The sequence below is a fragment of the Labrus bergylta genome, chromosome 17 (genome assembly GCF_963930695.1).
Source record: "Labrus bergylta chromosome 17, fLabBer1.1, whole genome shotgun sequence".
NCBI classification, from domain to species: domain Eukaryota; kingdom Metazoa; phylum Chordata; class Actinopteri; order Labriformes; family Labridae; genus Labrus; species Labrus bergylta.
Window position 1 is genome coordinate 14,682,775 of NC_089211.1, and position 24,402 is coordinate 14,707,176.

Below are 24,402 nucleotides of genomic sequence, written 5' to 3' on the forward strand. Positions count from 1 at the left end.
GTTTATGCGATAAAATGACATTGAATACAGGACAATACAACCAACTCAATCAAAGTAATAAGCTTTTTAATTTCTGTACAAGTGTTCATTAATTCAAGCCTTTTTTGCATAATGGAAAATAACGCTGTCCATGAAACAGATGGATACCCTGTAACCAGATCAATTCCAACCTCAACAGTCATATCGATCACTTCATCCCAATGGACAGATGGATATTATGCATTTTTTTTAGAAAGAGCTAAATCAGCAGACAAATTTAACTGTTACAGGTATTTAAAAAGTCAAAACAATCACAAAAAGGAGCAAAATGATCAGTCATGTAAAAAAACAACCGTATTTAACGCTCAGAACATTAACTGAACAGTACGGGAAATGGGCGTAGGTACAAAGTGAACATGTTGGACAAAGAAAACTGACAAAACTAAAACACATGACATCCTTTCACAGCAGGTGTTAAGACGTTTGAAAAAAGTGAAGATGAAGCTACGTCCAAGTGAGAGTTAACGCAGAGAAAAAAAAAGAAGAATCTGTGCAGCACTTGTTCAGCCTCTCAGTCTTTACTGAGTGACATTAATACCATAGATTGTATTGAAAACAAAGTGTTACTGTGTAGGAATTTAGTTTCTTATGTTAATAAGCTCTGTAGCAGCACTGGGTGTGCACTGCAGTCTTAACAGTGGGAGAACCACCAGAGACTGATGAGCAGTTTCACAGCGTTTGTGTCAAAAATCTCTCAAGTTAATCTCACACTGACAGCAGTCTCCTCTTTGCTCTTTATTAGAACCAGTTTGTGTCACCCCATGAAATGATATAACGAACAAAAGGGTCACATTTCTGCCACAACTTGAAATGATCTGACAGAAAAATTGACTTCACTGCTTTCAATCCATCGCTTCGCTGCAGATTTTCAGGAAAACATTGATTCACATTAATAAAGCTTTTGTCACTCAAAGACACTAAGGCTGCGTTCACACTGAAAGCCTTAATGCTCAATTCTGATTATGTGTTTTGCTTGGCTGTTCACGTTGCTTTTTAAATGTGGCCTGTTATCAGACTCCTGTGGGAAATCACAGCAGGCAGCATAAAAACAGATTCAGGCCACTTTTGCCTGCAGTGTGAACGCAGCCTTACTTTTGTAGAAAGCAACTTGAAATTCTTTAAGTCTCCCCAGAACAACACAGGACAAAAAAAAACATTTTTTTTTTGTGACAAAGATAAGCACATTCATTGTTCAGAATTCAAGCACGTCTGAGACAGAAAAAAAAAACGTCAGTTCCTGCTCTGCTAAAAAAAAAAAACCCTTTCCCCTCTGATGCATAACATGAAATAAAAGAGGAGTGAAAAAAAGAAACAGTCTGATCAGTTAGTGTTTCTGTTCTATTAGTAACAGCAGCAGCATGAATGCAGCATTTTATTACAGGACCATACTGGTGTTTTTCTCTCATAATGTTACAGCACATTTCCATTTTTTTCCCATCAGGCACTTGTTTTTTTTTTTTTTTTTCTGTCCATGAAACTGTAGACACCTAAATCAGGCCATCACAGTGAACAGTATGCCTGCTTGATCTATTGTTAAAGCTACAGGAGGGTTATATGATGTCTGTATGATATGACATCAATAGCTACAACACACACAGGTATGGTCCTTTAATGTGAACTAAAAAAAAAAAATCATTCTCTTGATGAGTAATACAAATCCTCTGTGTTCTTTATCACCAATTTCCTCTTCTGATTTGATTGATTTAGTCCTCTAGTTTTTATAGCGTAATCCGACACAGCAGGGGTCTGAGACCTAGAGGTGAGCTAGCCTCTCTCACCATAAAGCTAATCTGCACTTTCAACTGCATCACACCAACAACCTCAGTATACGGAGTTGAAGAACATTTTTAGAAATGATAAAAAACTATTAAATCTGGATTTTTTTTTTTTTCAGTTTTAAATCTCAACATTGGTGGATATATCATTTTGATATAGGGCATATACATACGTCAATATAGGGGATATATTTCAAGTCCATATTGAAGACAAATCAAGTCAATAAAGAGGACGTACCAAGTCAATATAATATATCAAGTCAATATTTTGGATAAATTAACTCGGTAAAGGGGATATCACGACAAATTTGGGGATAAATCAAGTCATTATAATAGAGAATATCAAGTCAATGGCGATATATACCTTATATACCTTTTATAGGGGGTTGTTAATCAGTGAAATCTCCAGAATACCTACAGACTGTGCCTTGTAGTGAGATCGTTTTTGTACAGAAACGCTTCACAAATGTATCATTACCTAGCTTCATAGCATGCTTGCTAATGGCATATTGGAACCTTATTAGGAATTATAAACTGCTTTGTTCTGCCCCGTTGTGCATGACCTTATTCTGAAATGCCTTGATATTAAACGATGTGATTAGTGATCATACTGTTCAAAAAAAAAAAAACTGTGATGCTGATATGTGCCCTAAGAGTTGAGCTGTAACTTACAGGTCTTATGTCTTCCTGTGTTTGAAGCAAGTTGTATCTCCATGAAATAATGATTATGAAACAGCTCTAGTGCTTTGGTTTTTACTGCAAGATCTTCATCAACGACATTTTCCTCACTCTTCTTTCCTTCTGAAGCTTTCGAGCTGGTTAACCTTACAGCTGCCAAACAAAATGGACAACATTTCATCTGAATGTATCTGAATGCTTGCCGGTGTTATAAATACACAAGTATCCAGGACTCCATCGGTTAGGTTCAATCTTGGCATGCTGAGTATCAATGCATGGTTCTTCTAAATGAAACTACTCTCCGTTATTGATCCCTATTCAAGCATCTTTTGTGATGTGTTATCGCAGAAACAATACAATTACAGTTTGTTGTGCAACGCTGACTAGAAACACAAACTTGATGTGCTTTGCTCAGTATTGTGGTACTTCCCTGCTGATAAGGCCCATAGTGAGACTCATGTTAAGATCTTAACATACAAACAACTTTCTTACTCAACATTTAGACGCCGTAATTATCAGATTGTTATGGGGGGAAAACTTTTGGATAATGTCCTCGTAGATGGAGGATATATTGATGAGGGATAAGGCATTACTAAGTGCTTCATAATGACTCATATAAAGCCACTTGTATATGCTAGTTACAGTGTGGTTACTTGTGAATATGTACACCTTTGAATCCAGTGTTACTGTTTCTTCTTTATCACTCTATTATCTGGGTTATTAGTCCAGCTGATATTACTTTATATAAGCCTTCATTTTGTCAGTTTAGTCGCACTACATCGACAAAAGAAGGAGCACAGTGGAGAAATCTGTTCTAAATTCAAACATGTTGTAGAAGGCTGGGGATGGACAACGGATATTTCACACAGATAAAAACTGTACAGTGTAGCACCTGTTAGCTTTAAGACCACTGAGACATTAGTGACTGTCCACTTCAGTAAACATTTTTGTGCGTCTTTGGAAGCTGAACGTTAAGGCCTCCTTCATGTCAGCATTTCTTCATTTGTGTGACTTGGAGCCAAACAGGACAACATGCATCATCGTCACGACGACACATCACCACGTGCACACAAAGTAGACGGTGCTCAGTCGCACCACCCCCCCCTCCCCCCCTCCCCCCCTCCCCAAGTGCAAGCGATCTCCCAAGTTTCTAAAACCTGACTCAACTTGTGATTAGATACAGAGGGGAACCAACTGCAAACAAGCGACAAAGTGACATTTGATTTACAGATTTGATGGGATTGTTGGACTGAAGAGAGGGACTCTAAAGGGTTGATAACACAGCTGTGCCATTTATTTATCAACACAAAGCCTGTCTTTTGCAGATCAATCTATCAGCCTCCACTTTGTTAGCAGGAAACAGAGACAACCCAAAGACAGAGGAGGTGATGCTCCATGACTCGTCAAAAATAATCTCTTTCTTCAACATGAATGAGCTTTTATCTTTTCCAACAGCAAACTATGAAGCGTGTAGTATTTGTTTGGTGTCTGGGCACTTAGTTTTGATCACTGAGGAGGTAGTGGTGACACAAAAAAAAAAAAATACTTCCCCACATTCTTTCCAAATTGGACTTCTAGAACTTTCCAAAACATGACATGGCCCAGATTAGCACTTTGTTACTTTGCTACTTTTTCTAAACTTTAAATGATTGCTGTCACTTTTTAAACAATAAAGACAGTCAAACACTCGGCGTGGGAAGTACTGCGGTTCTAATATAACCCACGATGACTCTTTCATGGCGTTCTCTGAGGTGTACTATGTAAAGTGGAAACATCAAACAGGTCATATTAACGTCATTGTGTTTGTGATAATCGGGCTCAAGACCAGAAAAAGAAAAAAAAAGATGCAGCTCCACATGAGACAAGTGACATATAGGAAACTGTAGAAACACCACCCCCAAAAATGAAGTGTGAGTTTACAACAGCTCACACTGATTCATCTGCAGCAGCACCAGTTTAGAAGAAGCAGAGTAGGGAAAGGAGCCAGATGTACAATCACTTTTAAACATCTGCATAAATATCCAAATGCAACTTTTATTTCCCTCCTTTCCTGGACAACAACGAAAAGAAATATCTCATCATCAGGATGCATGAGGTTTTTAGTTGGACTAAAATGTAGCTATTACAATATGGAGTTGGCTTTAGTGGGATTGAATTAGTTGGGGGATTGGAGCTTTTTCGAGACATAAAGTTTGTCCCTTCAGACCAACAGTCCAAACCTCTGCTGTCATTCCAACATAAAAGATGTAAACCATCAGATTTGAGCAGCTGGAACCGGCACACTGCTTAAAAAGTGACACCTCTTCGTTTAAAGGACAATCTGTTTTTCTTTATTTCAATCGACTTATTTAATGTTAAATTACTCCTTAAAGATCTTCTTCCCTTCATAACTAAACACCGTCCTTGATGCTGCTGGAGATAACCTTTAGCATTAAGAACAAGTACTGTCACAGTGGGAGTGAACGTTGTTGATGAGACAGAACATGCTGACTGATAATGATGCTGACAACGAATGTGGAGCTGCATTTCTGCTTTTCCACCCTGGAGTCCTCTACAGCAACAGAGCCGTATACTCCTGTGATTTTTGCGTCTCAGCCCAAAAATCAAAACTTTAAGTTTCCTTGAACATCTTAAAACCTCAAATAAGACCTCATAATCCCCCCCACCAGGAACGTTACTGTAATTTAAAGGACACGATGACAAATGAAATGTGTCTGTTTCCATTTAACAGGCGAAGATTTCTGCATCTGTTTGCCAGATTCCCTGACATTAAAAGCAGATTGTTGGCATTCCTCCCTGAAACACAGGGTTATGACTCGCTGCAAATCAGTAGTGTCAGAAAGGAATGATAACTCTATTTCACAGTTAATTGATTAGTTATTCCAAAAACTGTTTGCTCATGGCATAAACAAGTGTATGTGTGTGTGTGTGTGTGTATGAAAAGCAACTTTAAGAGTGGCAAATTTTCCAGTTAAAGCCTGAAAAGGCAGAAAAGAAAAGCAGGGATTTTTCTCCCTTCCACCAGATACACATGTATATTACAGATAATGACACAGGGACTCTTGAGAACGGCTGCTCAAACATAGTTCGCATGAGAGGTAACCATGTGACCTCAGGAAGAGGGAGAGAGAACAGGAGGAAGAGAGCAAAGGGGCGAGAGTGAGATGGAGTGAGAAAAGCAAAGGCACAGCAGATTTTGTTTAAAAAAGAAAAAAAAAAAAAACCTTAACTCCTTCATTTCACTAACTCAGGATTGAGCACGAGGTTTGTGGCACCCGGAGCATCGGGTGGAGACTTTTTCAGTCTGTACTCTGTGTGATCAGCTTACCTCTGGCATGTCTTTCCCGCTTTGTTAGCCACTAAGCCTACTGACACAGTGATGGGGGTCTCTCAGGCAGGTTGGGAGGGAGCGTGAGTGTGTGAGAGAGTGTGTTTGTGTCAGAGTGAAAAGGCAGCAGGGTTTGTCCTCCTTGTAACTTTGTCTTCCTCAGGGTCCCCTGCAGCCCCTCTTCATTGTGTCCTCGTCGTCGTCCTCCTCGGTGACAGTCCTCAGTATCTGTACATGTCATAGGTACTGACCCAAGACGAAGGGAAAGTCCACGTGGGAAACCTGCGGAGGATTTCCTCAAGTTGAGCAGTCCTCTGGTCTTGTCCAAAGAAATAGTGGGAGGAAATGGCAACAGAGATCATCCCCTCAGGACCTGTCGGGTCGGGGTCCCTGGGAGGCTGATGGAGAAAGAAAAGCCATGAACATTAGCACAGTTAACCTAACAGGTAACTTTAAGAAAAATCACCTGTTTTTTTAGCTTGATGATGGAGCATATGTTTAGCTCATGCAGTACATTTCAACCGAGTCTTTAAAAAGGTCGTAGAGTTTGTCTCAGCGCTTAATTTCATAAAGCAATTCTAATCTCCTCAACTGGAGTTCACATGACGGGGACACGGTCCAATTGTGTCCTGACTGGAGCTAATCTCCTACAGACTGAGGCCCTGGGCTGAAGTTTGGCACAAAACTCAAAATGTAAGGAATGAAAAGAATGATGTTAAAGAAAGGTTTTAATACAGGGATTGATTTCAGACTGCCAAAAGGTGCACCTGTAGCTGAGGACTGATCATAAAATGTGGGCAAGGAAATACATTCTTACAAGAATTATGATGCTGTGTTTGGAAATGTGCCTGTTCACCGTGTGGCCAAGAGTAAGTAGCCAAGATGAATACCCCTCAATTCTAAACTTGAAGTTGGAGTAAGGAAACGGTTAGCTAAATTTAGCCTAGCTTAGCATAAAGAGTCGAAAACAGGAGTAAACAGCTAGCCTGGCTCTGTAAAAAAAGAGACGAACTCAAACTCCCAGCTCCTCTGTAGCTCATTAATATAGATTTTTACTTTAATGTGCACTGTTCCTTTAAATATACAGGGCATATTAAATTGTATAAATATATGAATGATATTTTACACGAAAAGGAGATTAAAATATAAACATTTGAAATGAAACTTTTTTTTCCGTCACACCAAAAAGTGATGCTTTCTCACCCAAACCAGAAGGCATCTTAAATAATTCACAACAAAACACATGTAAAAGACCGAAGTTATAAAATCTTAATATGTTCATGAAGTACAGGAAAGCTCTTCAGCTGAAAGGAGAAGTACCTGTATTTCAAACCAGAAGCTCCATGTAGGGGCATCGAGGCCGTGAGAATAGAAAACAAAATACTCTCCGCTCAGGTCGAACTGAGGCGTCCCGTCCCCTAAGGACCAAGTGGAGAGGCTGGCTCCTCGGTGAGGCATCAGGTACAGAGACATGTGGCTGGGGCCTGCATGGGACAGAGCAGGGGAAGACACACCTGTGTAAGGTAACATGCACACACACAAACACATCTAGGACATCCTATAGGTAATAACCCTGATTACTGATATAAACTATCAATAAAAGGTTTATAAAGAAATGGGACTTTCTTCTTTCTGAGCTCATCCTGAACAACGCGATAATAAACTTGGGATCCTGACCTCTCGCGCTGAAGGTCATCTTGATCGTCCCCCAGCTGGTCTCCTCTCTGGACAGCAGGCTGAACTCAATAGGAGAGCTGGGAGAAACTTCGGGAGCAGGAAGGTACCAGTTCTTCCTGCAAAATACACCAAAATACTTCAAGTATAATGTAGAAATCAACAAAGCGCATGAAAACACTGCTGTAAGCTGTACAGACGTGTTACTGACTTGCTGAGGAACTTGACAGGCAGAAACCAGGGGTAACCACAGAAGGGTCGGTCCTCTTGGCAGTGGGTGCGAACGCTGTCGTTGATCTCGGGGATGTGAGGTGTGATGTGCTGCATGGCTGTGTAGTCAAAACTGTTGATCCACAGACCTGAGTCCCGGCTCTCCACCTGGCCCTGAAGATTGTGAAAGGTCCGTGTCGTATGCTGCATTTTGGGCGGATAAAACAAACAAGTAAGATATCTTCTAAATCCAAAGCAGACTCGAAATGTGCAGGTTTTACTTTTTAGAATGGGTAACTTGAATCTATGGACAAGAAAGATGAATCAAGATAAATGCATGTTTCTGCTGTTTGTGTGTTGTGACTTTGAACCTGCAAGAAGACTCGTTTGGGCCGGGGGCTCTCTGGACTGCCTGAGTAAGGGAAAAGGAGGCCACTGGACACCAACAGAAACATGATGCTGAATATTGAGGCCAGACCAGTCAGGATCCACTTAGTGCTCCGTGCCAAGTAGATAAAATGCAGCTGAAAGAGAATAAAAATATAAGATCTACACTGCAGTCTTTTTGGAGATCTTAACAAAGACATGAAACATGCTGATTTTTTATGTTATGGGAAATAAATACTGTCAATAAATATCATTAAACTGCTCAGAAAATATCACTGCCAGCATCTTAATCAAAGTTTGGTCATATTATTCTGTCCTACACACACACGTCACTATTAACACTTGAAAATCTCAACTTCAAACTGCTTCATTGTTGCACATGATAATGATCATACTCACAAAAAAGGAGGAGAGGAAAATGGTTGTAAGGGTGACCAAAGTGGCCAGCACCACCTCAGGAGGTATCTCTGTGCCGCTGCGGCCCATGATGGGTGTGAAAATCTCAAACACCACCCAGATGAGGAACATGAAGTGGACATACGGCAGAGTCAGACCAAGCAGATAGAGCACGCTGTACTTCAGTGATGCTCCTGCAGAAAGACAGATAGACAGAGAGAGAGAGAGAGAGAGAGAGAGAGGAGACTTTAAACTGAACCAGCAGAGGGTCAATCTATCTGCATGAATGGTAAAACAAAATATGCCACTATATTCCCTTTTTTTATTTGCTAATAAAAAAACATTTATTGTAAATCCAGCCTAGGTGGAGTGTGTTACCTCTGTGTTTGAACTCTTTGGCCAGCAGCAGTCTGGTGGCCAGTGGAAAGGCCACCATTAGCATTGGCACGTAGGCTGAACACAGGCCTTGCTGGGTCAGCCACACCAGGCTGCAGCACCACAGTAGTATGCTCACGTCAAAGAAAAGATCGCCAAGCTCCACCAAACGGACTCCCTGCAACAACACAAAAAAACAACAACACACATTGCGTTACAAAGTTGGAGAAATTGACAGATACTGATCTTTATTTGGGCTGCATAGCAGGTTGCTTTGGGAATCAGCAAGCTAACGTGAGGTTGCTAACACTTCTGCTCGTCAGAGGAGGAAGAAAATCACTAATCTTCTGAAATAATGACTGTATCAAGACCTTACCCTAACCCTAATAATATTCATAATAAAAACGTGTAAATTCAGATCAAAATACTAAATGAAATATTGAGAGTAATACATTCTAGTGAACATGAAAAAGAAAATGCTAATCTTAAATTTGTTCACGATTTGGGATTAAGATTTGTTGACATACAGGAATGCTTTGTGTCTTTGAAATGTGTGGTGGCCAGTAACGTTCCTCCTCATACATCCAATAATATACCTCTGAAAAGCATCATCTTTGAAGAATAACACAAGAGGATGTTTCATAGGCTACTCTTCTTCATAATTTTCCCTCAAACATATTTAATCTGTCAACGCCTGCCAATAAGACAATAACTAACTTATGACTGATTCACTGGAGGAAAAAAAAAAAACTACAAAAGGAACAAAGAATTAGTGATATGAGATGGCACTTCCCAGTTCCTACAAAGGGGAACTTTTCCCCTTGGGTGTAACTTTATCCTGATATTTAAATGATTACCTGTTATATAACAACAAACCTGTGAACATGATTTGAATAGAAGCTTTATTACTGCGGGCAGCATCTACTAAGCTGACTTTTCTCATGCGTTTCTGTAGCACGATTGAGAGGCTTGGTGGAAAATGTTTTGCTGTGGAACACAAGGCAGCACTTTTTGAAATAGAGGAACATCTAGATTACATTGCCTTTGGTTTGAATGATTTGTCAACCAGATGTTCTATAGAAACCCAAATAGCTTATTGCCTCACATAACTGCCAGGCAAATAAATCGTCTAATCGATGTGGGTCTGCAGCCACCCAGAGGTCATTGTCTCTGATTTAGACTATTTGCTTTGATGGTGACACATTCTGATAAAAAAAAAAAACAGGACAATGACTCCCAAACAAGTGGTGCTTGTATTTCAGGGGATAGGTGGGAAGATGGAGGGGAGTACATGGAAATAAAGTTGAGCAGCTAATGTGATATCAGAGAATTTATAGATTTAGGAAATATCCACATTTCTTTGTTTTTTGCATATTCCTTCATTTAATGATGCTACGAGGATGATATGTTATTTTTGTATGCTTTTGTGTATCTTTACGTTGGGTTATGAGTTTTGTTGTATGAGTTTGTTGTATATATTGTCATCAAAAATATGTAAATCGTGGGCGCAGATGGCCTAGCGGTTAGGTCGAGCATGTCAAAGGACATAGTTCTCAAAGTGGGCGGCCTGTGGCTCCTTTTCTATACACTGTTTGTTCTAAATGAAGTCAACAAAAATATTTTAAAAATTAGAATTAAAAAACAAATCCAAAGAAAGAAAATACCCACATAATGAGTATCCTGAACAATCCTGCAATGCAGTTTGTCAACAAAATAGAGAATAAGCAGAGATCTGAAACATTTGCTTCAAAACATAAAGATTTGAAGTAGTTCACTAAACTAATGAATATTTGTATTCTTTTTATTGAACCTTTATTTAACCAGGTTGTTCCCATTGAGATTAAAAACCTCTTTTTCAATGGAGACATAGACCACGAAAAAAAAGGAACACATAAGGAGCTTTGGCCAGTTAAAGTGGTAGACGCATGACTTTAAATTTTATCGAACCGACCTTGACACTGAATCAACTATTTAATTAAATTCAAACGGTCAACACGACACCTAATATCAAATCTACTTATATATCAATTAAAACTCAGGCATTAACAATTTTAAATCATTTAAATTTGCACATCACGAGTGATTATCACGAGTGATGATGCTGATGAGGAAGTGTGGACCAGAAAATAGTTGGAAACCAAAATGCCATAACTATCAATGACCTGATGATATGTAGATATGTATGCAGGTCTCATTTTTTTTTTTTTTTTTTTTAAGGATGAAAAAAGTTCAGTTTGCTATGCTAAATGACATATTTAAGCTACCTTAATTTTTCAAATACCATTTAAAGGCTGAGGATGAAGAGATGTTGTGCAAATTGAATAGTCTGTTTCATTAGGGATGAAAGCCTGAGGTTGTCTTGGAGAGATTAGTCTGAGTCCTTTCTGGAAAACGTCCATGAAAAGCTTCAGTTCATAAAGTGGTGAGCTCCTGATGAAAAAACTCTCTGACTAGAGGCTTGTATTTACTGAATGTCAGACATACATTACGTCAGCTGAACTCTAACTAGCTGCTCCTTAAATACACAACGTGAAGAGTTAATGAGAAAGCCTCGTGCAGCACAGACAGAGATGCTAACATTTGATAGCTGTAAAAGCATGAGATGCTTCCTTCTGCGCTGGCTTTCAACACCACATTGAGAAAAGGTCGATTGGCCTTAAGATTTGGTTAAGGAGAGTGACAGGTGACTGCTGGTGGGACAAGTTTATACTACTGTGAAGAAAGAGGAACTGTCAAGCTTTTAACTCACTGCTCTGTAGTCTAATGAATATCCAGCTAAAGTAAATAAACTGAGTTTAAATAGTTGGCTGAAGTTTAGTCTACAATGTGTACATTAGAAACACTAAGATGTAAAAAGAATACCTGTTAAACGAGAAGTATCTTTTAAGATATTCATCTTAGTCCAACTGGTTTATTCTTCAACAGAAAATATGTCAGCACTCATCCATAACATGGATTGTACTGAAGATTGTACTGAAGATTTAAAGAAGGCTGACCAGGGTTGGCCAGAGATCATCGTCGCCTCAAATGAACCTTGAAAAGGCATCTAAGGTATACATTTTCTAAAATGTTACTTTTTCAATTTTTTATTCTATTTTTACATTTGTATTTACTTATTTAATCCCAGGGTAAAATTCAGGTTTACTCACCGCTATTGGGAGACATGCTACTCACACACATATGCTTGATATACACACACCCACGCACACACACAAACAGGACCTATTGACATGCACAGAGAACTATTCAGGGTTGCTCAAGGACACCCTGGCAGTACTCAGGAAGTGACCTGGCGCCCTCTCTCTATCAGCACAATTTCTGTACTTTGGTCAGTACTTGGACTTGAAACCGGCAACTCCCCGGTTTTAAACCAACGTCTCTATGGACTGAGCTACTATCATCCCTTCTTAGCAATGAGTAACATTAGAATTGTTCCTTTTTTATATGCCACTCTCATAGAAAGCTGCAACCCAAAGATGATTGGGGGCACCGTCATCTTTATAGGTTGAAAAAGAAGGGGAAATTTGTAGGCTGAGACAGGCAAGGCGAAATGTAAACATTGATAACTCTACTTACTCCAAAGTACAAGTTCTTTGCCAGCGTATGAACAAGGACCATCTTGCCTGTGGCAGCAGACCCGTACAAGCAGATGGAAGCATAGAAGTGGGTGTACCAAAACATGGAGTGGCCCAACAGTGTGATGAGTAGAGCAACAATCAGCACGGAGAGCAGGGTGACAAACCAGCTCAGGACAGTTACACCTGTGGCACAGGCCAGGTCTCGGACATAGCGACCACCTGAGCAAGATTGAGACCAAAGGTTAGTGAAGCAACAAAAAAAACCCTCATCCAGCTCTTTTAGAGACTGAACTGAGAGAACAAAATGTAAATCTTTACCATTAACTCAGTAATTTAATAACAATAAACAAGAAACAAATTCAGGCCTAACATTGACCCCTGAGGGACTCCACAGTTAATATCCATGCATATTGATATTCACCTCTCTTTACAAAATGTTGCCTATTTTTTAAATATCTTCTCAACCAGGTTAGAACAGCCTTACCATACTTTCTAATTCATAGGGTAGAATATTATGATGGAAAACAACTTGATTATTCCCTTTTTAATGATATATTTTTTTAAACAATAGCATAAGTCACAAAAAGAAAAGCAAACATCCAAGAAAGGAAATGAAGACCTACCCCCATTGCCTGGAAGGGAGGCTTTCCTGGCCAGATAGAGGAAGGTGGCCATGGCCACCATGTAGTTCAGGATGGTGCCAACACGGGCCGGGTAAGCCACAACGATTACCCCTAATAGGTCGAAAAACACCATGTTGCCGTGGCGATACTCTGAGGAATCGGCCAACTTCTCTGACATTACCAGGTATCTCAGGACGGCCAGGATGTTGTCGCCTACAAACAGAAAAGGAGTCTTGAAGTGAACAGGGTTAGATACACAGTAACGCTCTGTCGCACACAGTTTGAGGAAAGGTTAATTTAAATTTAAGAACTTGAGGGGAGACTAAATGGATTTCTGCCTATTGTGGGTTAGTATTTGACTGAATGTGAAAGTGATGACATCACTCTCAAAAGTGAAACGGGATCATCCTTTAAGAAACTGACACATCACATGCAGTAGGCAGATTTTATTGATGACTCAGTATCACCTTCTGACCAGCAGGCTGCCCTGATGAAACAGCTTTTGTCATTTCCGTCACGCCAGGCAGACTGTATTTTTTCAGGAGCAAACCCCGAGCACATGAGTAGCATATAAATAATTGATACAAAAAATAAACAATGCATACAAGTAAATTAAGGTCTGGTTACTCTGTATCAAGCCTTACAACCGCTGCAGTTGGATAACCGTTTATTTTCAAAGGAAATTGAATCTAATTTCAACGACAACAACAGCTTATTAACAGTTATAAACAAATGATTGGAGGACAATTCTGTCAGAGGAAATGTGATTCACATGCCAAGTGCTAGTGTGCATGAGAAGTGCTAATGTGCATGAGAGAGTGTAGTAGTGCGCGTGTGCATGTGTGTGTGTGTGTGTGGGCAAGTCTGATTTATGGCCCTTTTGGTCTCTTGTGGTTATGAAACAGTTAAATGAAAGACAGTATTTAGGACAGGTAGAGGACTATCGATGTGGCAGTAAATGTAGATGAGAAATGAAGCTACATGAAGGTTCAGGAAGAGGCTGCTGTGTTAGCTGCTGCTGCCTGAGGTCGAGTTTCTTTATCTCTGCTGCCTGCATGTCTGCACAGTTAACAGCACACACACACACACACACACACACACACACACACACACACACACACACACACACACACACACACACACACACACACACACACACACACACACACACACACACACACACACACACACACACACACACACACACACACACACACACACACACACACACACACACACAGAAATGAGACAAAGCTCCATTGTTCCTCCGCCTGGTGGGCTCTTCGTGGCCTGAAAGTGTAAACAACTGAGTGTACAACATCTACTTGTTCGTGTTAGGGCTGCATTGTGATTAACCCACCCCTTTCATTTTTGCATTTCACTGTCAAAACACAAATTGTCCATTTAATGATAAAACATCCTATGTATTCATTACATTCCCCAGCATCATTTATACCAGTTACATTTTCATGATCCAGGCTAAAATTGATTTGACAAAAGCACATCAACTTCAGAGCAGTGCTAGCCTTCCACCTATATTCTAGTTTGTCCAACAGCAGAGCTGTGTTGCAGGAGATTTGAAAAGATGTGGGTTAAGCTAAAAAGCTACTGCGTTCATCAAAAGCATCAACGGAGAACAGTCACTGGTGTACCTTCCTCTTCAACTGCCCCTCTGCTATATCCACTCACGACCGTACAAAACTGTTCATAGCCACAGAGTAAAAATACCTCCTACCTCTTGCTATAATCTCACTCTCTCTCTCTAATAATTTATGCCTTTCACTGTGAGTTACTGTACACAGATGTAGAGGAGGGAGATTTCCAGAAGCTGCTGAGGGAGGGAAGAAAGATGCCAAATGTCAAAGGTTTTTACTGCTGACTGCCTGGATTCTCTGCTAAGTAAAGCAAAATAATTCCGCAACACAGATGCACAAGGTAATTGAGAGCCAGTGCTACTGTAAGCAGCATGCATTTGCGTCTGTCTATAGAAAACATTTGCCAACAGTGTTTTTCAGTCACAAAAAGCTATAGCTGCATTGGCCAACCTTTTCAAGAGACCAATGCACACGCCTGCTAAAAAAGCACTGGATATATATATTAGCTTCGAGTGTTACAGAAATGTTTAAAAGTTAAGGTATACACTTACCAGCTCTTTGTATTGAGTCTGTCAGGATCCTGTCAGCAGTGTCGTACTTGGTATGGTAGATGAAACCGTTTTCAATGAAAGCCAGATCAATCCCTGTAACAGAAAAAATTGACTTTTAAATAGAAGAAGGGAAAAACAGGGGAAAAGATGAAATTGTTTAAAAAAAAACAAAAAAACACACAAACATGCAAATGAAATACAAATCATCAAATGAGAGTAAAATTGATCAAATTGGCAGGGCGAGAGACATGAAATAAAACCATCTTTACTGTGCAAATTTATCAACTCTGCTCCACACTTCTATCATAACATCTTATACTGTTTTAATTCTGTGAAGCGTTACCTGGGATGTTACCAAAGTCTCTGTAGATGCGGAAGTCAGTGTCAGAGGGGATGATGCCACTCTGGAAGACCTCCTGACCAACCACAGAGGCGAAGGGGTGTTTGGCTGCTTGTACGTAGGCCTGAACCAGCCACGGGTTCTCTGGACCTTCATGGGAACACGATTGTTATTCTACATGTTGGAAAGTTTCTCAATTTCAGAGGCTATCTTTACCACTGGCTGTGTGTGTTTGTTTTGTTTTAATGGATAGTATATACACTTTGGCCAGGGTAAGTGCACAAGATGAGGCCTGCATTGTTACAAGCACCTCAGGAGCCATAATAAAGGTTTGTAATCCATATACTGTAGATAAAGAATGGTGGCAGCGGGCCAGAGGGCAACCAGGACATTTACTGTTAATGCAAAACTAGAATTACACTCGACTTCTGTGTAATAGCAAAGGCAGAACTGCATTTATTTACAGGCTTTCCGTATAACAGGAAAAAGAGTTACTATAAGCATGGCTGCACACACAAACAAGAATGAGAAAGAACCTTCTCGCGATTTGCATCTTCTAGAAACCATCTGTCCAACAGAAATGGTAAAGTACCTGTCTGGAAAACAACCTCCTTGCCCCCAACACCTGCAGCCTCCAAGTTAATAAAAGCTCGCACCTGCTTGGCCCAGGGATGTTGGGTAATGAAACCGTGACTGGCCTGAGACAAAGATTTGGAGAGTAAAAAAAATAAGAAAATCAGGAAGAGAGAGGAAGCTTTTTAAATTGAAGACAAGCTGGTGAAACACCCAAAGTGTAAAACATGTGTCCCTGTCACTTTCACTTTACCTGCAGGATGTTTTCCTCTGCCCCATTGAAGAGGAAGATAACTCCATGACGAAGAGGAGTAGACTGGTTCGCCAGAGAATGGAGGACTTCCAGCATCACTGCACAGCTCACTGCATCATCACTGGCACCTAAAACAAGGAAACCAGTGTGTGTGTGTGTGTGTGTGTCAAAAACACTAAAAAGCTAAAACACTGTGTCTAAGGTACGCTTCTTCTTTTACATTCATATCAAGCAAAGGGAGCTTGGATTGGTCAGACGTTTACACACATGGTTATGCAAACGTTCACCCAGTTCACCCCAGCATCCTGACCCAGTCCCTCAGATTAAGATTTTGAAACCTTAATTTTAAAAACATTTCAGTCGAGAACTCTTGATTTCTTTATAATAACACAAACAAACCAGAGGGAGCAGAGTTGTCTGGATGAGTAAACAGTCAAGGAATGTGACAAGCTGGTTAAAAAAAACCAGTTCCCATCGGTTTTATGAGGGTGAGAACAAAAAGAGAAGGGTAACAGGGAGAATCAAAGGAATGACCATGTGACAGGAGCATGTGATGAAGAAAGATTACAGAAACTTAAGTGATGAGGAACATGACTTGCAGAGAAAAGGGAGAGAAATGCTAAAAAGATCAGAGGGCCAAAGTGAGACATCATGTGATCCGGCTTTCTGGATTGAATGATTTCGTGAGGTGGGGGTTGGAGCCCTGTTCTCTGTCTGTCAGGGTACCATTCATGCTTCTGTTGGTCTACTTGTGTGACCATCATTGTCCCAAAAACACAGTGTGAGAGTAAGGAGGACGGCAAATCATAGGCTGAATTGTTCACCTATGTGTTTCTTAGTTTTAAACAAAATGTACGCACTTGAACTTCAAGTTTCCATTTCTTTCTGTATCGGACTGTCTCTTTATTTTCTCGTTTTTCTAGTTTTTATCTTTCACATAAACAACTCTTTACAATTCCATGAAATCAAAGGCTTGGCAGGGAGTGGTGGACAGAGAAATGTATGTGTATCTTCCTGGTCCACACCTCTTTAGCTCAATTTCCTCTTGCCAGCTTCCCTGGTAAGAGGAAACAAATGCATGTGTATGGATGTGTTTGAAGTAGGGCTGTCAAACGTTACATTTTTTAATCGGGACTCATCGCTGAATTTCATTGTTCATTGCAATTTATCTCATTTTTCATGGCATGTTTGAAATGCCATTTTTTTGCACTTCAAAACTGTGTTTGTTATCCTTTATTTTAAATGTGTGTATTGTTTTGAGCTAATGGTACTTTACTTCCTGTTTGGATACAAACCTGCTTTTGTTCTAAAACAAAATTAAGAACTTCAGATAGATCTAAGGATATGACGTTAACTTTACAATGGAAAAGGGAACTTTTTAGGGGCGATAAAGTAAATGAAAACAGCTTAAAGGGAACTGTAAAAAAGTGAAAGGTTTGATATTACTTTTCTGTCATCTGAGCTGTTTTTTTTTTTAAGTGCGATGAGCCGTTCAGAGGCACAGCGGGGTCGTTCTCTTCCATTACTGTAAATACAGGTAGAGGCTATGGTGGCTTACGTATGGTGTGCCTTAAGGGACAAAATAGAATGCAGTTGAAAGAAATGAATGCAATAATTTTGCACCTTAATCACATTGTGATTAACGAGTTGTCAGATCTAGTTTGAAGGGAAAAAATAAGTCTCTCCGATGTGGAATAAAACTATGAAATTCCTGACTTGAACAGAAGACTAAAGACAAAAACAGCCTGAGTACACACCACAATGTGCTCCTTATCATAAACAAACACCCTTATTACTGTGTGGTCCAGATATAAGCCACTGCTCAAAGCAGCTTCCTGTTAAAAGCACTAAATGGATATTTGTAACCATTAACAAGACGCCATTCAGCTCCAAATTGTCTGGATTTGCTTTCCATAGCGGTTTTATCTTCTCGCCGTGTGATACACATGACTACATTGAACCAGACGAGAGACAAATAAGGGTTTTGTAAAACTCCAGAGAACTTTCATGCTGAAAAACCTGTGGCTCGATCTCCATAGAAAAGCCAGCTGCTCAGTCCCCACAGTCACACGGTAGCCAATCATCTCTTAACATCGCACTCGTATGGCAATACTTGAAATAGTTGTTGAGACATTTAATGCTGGACTAAACCTGCTCACTGACACTAATTACAGTATTCCAGTCTCAACATCGACCTGCTAGTTGATGGAAAGAAACCGGAAGGACACGCAGTTATATTATAGCAAGTTTGATCAGCGTTAGCTTGTTAAGCAGAGCGTGAAGCTACATACTGTCTCATCCCAAAGAAAGCTGCAGCCAAGTCGTTCTCCTTCAAAATAAAAGTTACGGTTTGTATTTTAAGGGGGAATTAAAATATGTGCTCTTTATTTTGCAGTGACTAAAGAGATCGTAAACGAAGGTGATCAAATATGTGTCGCAGTGTGTTGAGCAAGAATACACTTTTATCTTACAGTATTTTTCGAAGGTAGCACAGAACACAACCTGTTTTTTTTCCAGACGCACCTTGTTTGTCAATATTGATTTTAACAAGATGAACCCTTAGGACAGTCAACTTGTTCAACTTGAAAGCAAGATATAGCTCAAATGCATTTTGAAAGTCTGACATCAGAATATATGAACAGGTAAAGGTTAAAAATTGGTTTGGCTCACGGCGGCTCATTTTTGTTTCTTTTGACCTCATCTTGGCCTCACGTTGGATCAATCTAGAGCCACAGATGGAGACCATGGTGCCATTAAAAGCTCAGAAAAACATTGAAGTTATATATTCTTAATGTGTCAACACTCTGTTTTTGTGTTTTCAAAGAGGGGAATAGAGCGAACACCCCCTCTTTGACTATTTAAGTTATACCATTGATAACAACAAGCAATAGTTTTGCTCCATGGACTCTATGGAGATGTCCATAGAGTCTATGATTAAGCCACATTAGATGTATAGATGATACTCAGGGGTATTAGCAGCACATTTGAACAAATATAAAGAACTGATTGATCCAAAGTGTTTCATTTATTCAGGTTTGTATTTTAAGATTCGTTTCACTTTGAAATTAAGTTTGGTAAAGGTGAGAATGTTTTCTGTACGCTTGATCTAAAGCTCAGGCCATAAGCAGCAGGACAGATTCTTCAAGAGATAAAGAAACCTTTTCTTACCTGGACTGTTGGCCACTGTGTCAAAGTGGCAGTTGGCTAGCATGAGATGCTGCGCCCCGCCCTTCGGCTCCAGCCTGACAGCGATGTTTGAGACGCGGTCGTAGAAACTGGTGAAGCCTCCGAGGAAGTCGATGGAGAAAGAGCCTGTGGGGCGCTGCACCTCCACCGTGAGCTGATGGGGGCCCGCTGCCGTCTCCACGCGGATGTTATTGATCTGCTCCAACAGATAGTTCACCGTCAGGACTTCATTCTCCGGACTGCCCACAGGCCGAGGGCCGACACTGGTGATCTGCTCCAAGTGTTGTCTAGATTGTGAAGTGAGGAAAAGAGTCAAATACAACAGTGAGACTGCATGAGTAATTCATTCACTACAGCTCAATATGCGCCTGTATGACAGGAGAGCAAACCAGGTTCAAGTTTAGATAAAACAACAGACTGAGTTTGTCAAAAGAGTCTTCACCAGAAGAGATATTACGACAGATTTTACATTTCTGTTGGATAATGAATGAATAGAGTGCTGACTCTGATAGATATTTTGTCAAACATATCAAACACTTTGTCTGAATAAGATTTAAAAGAGACCGTGTACGTACAAGAGAATGCACAGTTTAATGAAATGCTTTTCAAAGGTTGCTCAAAAAGCATCCCTTCCACTTTATATATTGTAGGAGTCATTTCTGCTTTTAACCAACACAGAGGAGCTGAAATAATTCAATTTACCCGATGTTCCAGCAATGACTAGAAAATCAATTCAGTAATATTCAGTGAATGGATGTTTCATTGAAGTTATTTTCAAGCGAAGATTCCAGAGATTCCAGCTTCTGAAATTTGAAGATTTGAGCTTTTTTTTTGTTCTCTTAAATAAAAGGATGAGAATCTTTTTGCTTTGGAGTGAATAAGCAAAAAATAGATACATAAATACATAAAGCTTTCTTGGAATATTAACTTCCATTCTGGGAGAGAGAATATGGAGCAACTTCATGATCATTGACCTGAGGTCTTGGAAGGTAGGAATATATGAACAAGAAAATGTTCATAATGACCTGGGATGGGAAGAGCTTTCCAAAGTGATCGCCCAACTAAAGAAACGGATAGATATAAACGTTCTGTTTTTTTGTTTTATCAATCCCCACAACATAACCTTTGTTTGTCATGTCTGCTGCATCCTGACTTTGGTCCACAGCCCTGACTTGGTCAGGTTATGTCCTTATTGCTGACCTGTACTTCCTTGTTGCTGCACAGATAAAACTCTTCTCAAAGATGGAAACAGGAAATGAAGCAAAGCAACCAATATGGGAGGAAAAAAAGCAAACAGATGCTCTCCCTCATCTTTCCTTTAAAAGGAGCGACTGCTAATGCTCTTTGCCGCAGTTGTCCAACAACCACCAATGTTACCTCCAGTGCCAGCCCCTCAGAGCTTCTGGCTCATAAATTAGATCTGTACTGGCAGGAAATGCATTCATAAAAGCCATGATTGTGACCAAAGAAGCTCAGAGCCTTAATCAGTACAAATGTACTATGCTTGACTCTCTTATCGAGAAACCAGCCAAATGATGGCAAATCCCATCGGCGAGCACTTTCAAGAGCTCAACCGCAGCCGTGCAGATCATAATCCGCATCTCTCCTTTACCCTTTGCTCCTTTAAAATCTGATAAAAGCTGTTGCACTGTGAAGCTCAGTAGATCATTTTATCTGAACATGTTGCAGCTTCTGCATATAATCAGTGTATATGAATCTGTCCAGTTTCCCTTTGTTGTTTATATTCACGTTCCCTTTAATATCATAAATAAGGCAAACAGGTTGCAATTACTATTTAAAAAAAAAAACAAGATTCTCTTTAATATTGTAGAGCTTTGAACGTCACACATCAGTTGATCTTCAAAAACTGTTTGTTAAACTGAGTTTTTCATCAAATAAAACAAGGTACAGATGGATGCTTGGACCAAACTTGTGTGTTTTCTTTATATAATGTATGAATCATTTAGACCAGGGGTGGGCAACTGGCGGCCCGCGGGGGCCACATGTGGCCCTCAGGTCAATTTTTATACATCAAAACATGAAGAAAACATGAGAAAATCTGCCATGAAATCATGAAAACCAGAAATATGTCCATAATAATATTTGATCGCTGGTATTGAGTTCAATTTGAGACATAATTGACTGTTATCCTACAATTGTGGCCCCTCTGGCAGTGAGAATGAAATGAATGTGGCCCCTTGCTGTGACCAAAGTTGCCCATCCCTGATTTAAACTATCAAATAAAACTAAGTTAAGCTCTGACCTGTTTCTTGTATCATGACTTGACCTTTACCTCACGATTAGGATTACCTCTGCCTCTCTTCCTTGGAATTACTGTGTACCGACCTTGCCTAAATAAAATGACCTGAAACTCTCTGCCTTGTGTCCTGCAGTAGTTGCATTTGGGTCCATTATCTGGTCCAGTGTGAGGAACAACAGATGAGCATGCAACACCTCTGCTTCAATTGAGTCTATACTGGATCTTAACAATTCCAGATTAGAAATTCTTAAAAAACTGATTTTGAGGCTACTTCCTGCTTAATCGTCCGTGCATCGTGTAGGTGACGTTACAACTGTTTGAAAACACCTGCCAGGTGAAGGTGGCGGAGGTGGAGGTAGAGGTGTGCTCACACCCGGTAGTGGTTTCTAGGCGGGTCTGTTGTCAAACTAGAGGAAAGGTTAGCTGCCAGCATCGCTCACCCCCGAGACCGGGAAGACAAAAAAAAGGTGAATATTACAAACTCACCTGGCTCTCAGTGCGTTGAACTCGCCGGTCGGCTTTCCGATGACGAGCTGCTGCAACGACAAATGAACGAGTCCCCACAGCACCAAAATAAACACAGAGACCAGGGAAGCTGCCAGTCCTTCCCGCAGCAAGTAGATGTTCACCTCGGGCTTCCTCTTCGGGTCACCGCTGTAGCCGTTATTCCCGCAACGGTCCCGGGAACCGTCGTTATCTTGCGCGGCGTAACTCTGCGTCCCGAAGGGTTTTATTCTCCGGAAAGTGGTGTCGCTCTCCATTTTTCAGCCAGCGGTACATCAGCTGCAAGCGTCGCTCTCAGGCGTCGCTTCTTTTTTTTTTTCTTTTTTTGCTTCTGGTGAGTCTACGGACGGATCGCGGTGAAGGACAAATCTCAGTGAGAGCGAGGGGCGGGCGTGCTGAAGCGTTTGGAAAATGTAAAGCAGAGGAGGAGCAGAGGAGGAGGAGGAGGAGGAGGAGGAGGAGGAGAGCAGCGCATATTGTTGGAAAAATACATTGAAATAATTAGCAGTAATGAACAGATATTGTTGACAATGTGGAGAAATAATCCCACAAATATGACGCAGGCCTATGCTCTTAACTCCCATGAGTTATTTGTGAACAATGAGGATCTCATGCAATTATTTAAAGTCTATAATCTCATGTCAGTGGATTATAAGAATGTTTATGTCATTTTAGCATACAGCCTACATTTAGCGGCGATGCCATTCTCATTAAACCCTTCGCAATAAAGTCAGTGGCTTTATTAAACAAATTAGCGACCTAGTCCTTTAACATGAACTCAATGACCCTCGATGAAATCCTGCAGAAAAGTCCTGCAGTGCAGTCAATCCTTAATTTCGGAGATTTAAGACAAACGAATGCAATTCTTACTCACGTAAAGGTCACGATGTCCTTGTGATACAAATATATTACAAGAACGTGCGTTCATAAACGTACTGGAGTGGAAATGTAAAGCATGACCAGCAAAATGAGCTTCATATTTAAGATATTAAGGGCTTGTTATTAAACCTTTATTGTGCGTTAAACCAATAATGAACGTACATGCAGAGCAGACAGTGTTTGCTTTCACAGTGTAACATAAAAGCAAAGCACCATCACTGGAGCTATAGCTTGTTGGAGCCATTATACTGACTATACTGTGTTGAATAACTCATCTGAATCCTTGCAGTTTTCAAGTTTTTTTTTGTTTTTTTTTGCCCAAGTTAACTATTTGTGTGAAAAAGGGGCAGAACCTCAGAACTAAAACATTTTTTATTATACTATTATTATTACTAGACTATTATTATTTTATTAATGGCTGATCTGCGATTTTTATGTTATTCGACCAAACATTTTATTAACACGATTTGACACTTTAGTAGCGACAATGCTTTTCTGCTGCTTTGGCGCCCCCGTGCGAACTCAATGGAAATAGCATGCAGATATTTCGACTGACATCACCCGACATCACCTTAGATGTGAACTTATTTGCATAGTGACTAAATTACATCCCCCCCCCCCCCCCCCCCCCCAATTGGTTGTAAATATTGCTTAACAGAATGAGTGGGGGCTTCATGCATTTTGTGGAGCCCAGAAACACTGTTAATGTCAAAGACGTGTGAGCAAATTTAACACAGCAAAATATAATCCAACTAATCCTTTCATTCGGTTGTTAAATGGAATTTAGTAGACAATGAAAAAAGAGTTATTCAGATCGAGAAGAAAAAGCAGTGATAGGCTACTACACTTTATGTTGCAAACGGAAGTCACACTTTATAAAATATAACTTTTCAATTAAACAATACAATTTATGCATCACAATGTATCCAAAGAATCAAAAACAATGACTATGTTTGCCAATTTGCAAAATGGCAACTTTGACTCCTAGGCTTAAATTATTATTATTTTTTTTTTTGATGCATAGTCTACATTTTAATGCGGTTGATGAATGAAAGCAAAGTTTGAATGTTTTATGTGGATGTGTTAAACTGCGCATCATATAGGCTACACAAACTGATTTGCTCTTTTCTATGATGATTATTAACAATAAAATAAATTAACAAAAAATTATTAAAGCTGAAGTAATTATTATTTTTTA

General features: G+C 40.0%; 1 protein-coding gene across 1 annotated transcript; it reads right to left on the reverse strand.

The window, feature by feature from the left end:
- Positions 1-45: 45 nt before the first annotated feature.
- On the reverse strand, positions 46-22,721 carry LOC109981130 (endoplasmic reticulum metallopeptidase 1). The gene is made up of 15 exons (XM_020629780.2): positions 22,308-22,721; positions 19,544-19,848; positions 16,376-16,503; positions 16,142-16,247; positions 15,553-15,699; positions 15,210-15,302; positions 13,064-13,276; positions 12,439-12,659; positions 8,866-9,040; positions 8,491-8,681; positions 8,076-8,228; positions 7,706-7,908; positions 7,498-7,613; positions 7,141-7,304; positions 46-6,218 (listed from the first exon to the last, which is right to left on the reverse strand). The coding sequence occupies exons 1-15, from the start codon at positions 22,580-22,582 to the stop codon at positions 6,042-6,044; spliced, it is 2,667 nt and encodes an 888-aa protein (XP_020485436.2). The 5' UTR covers positions 22,583-22,721; the 3' UTR covers positions 46-6,041.
- Between the last annotated feature and the right edge of the window lie 1,681 nt (positions 22,722-24,402).

Bases quoted from the DNA above. Each gene is read 5' to 3' on its own strand.
- LOC109981130 (XM_020629780.2), bottom strand. From the start codon at position 22,582: ATGGAGAGCGACACCACTTTCCGGAGAATAAAACCCTTCGGGACGCAG. The intron at 15,303-15,552 runs GTAACGCTTCAC...TTTCTGTTACAG, and splicing joins AGACTTTGGTAACATCCCAG to GGATTGATCTGGCTTTCATT. The intron at 8,229-8,490 runs GTGAGTATGATC...ATTCTCTTTCAG, and splicing joins TTTTCCTCTCCTCCTTTTTT to CTGCATTTTATCTACTTGGC.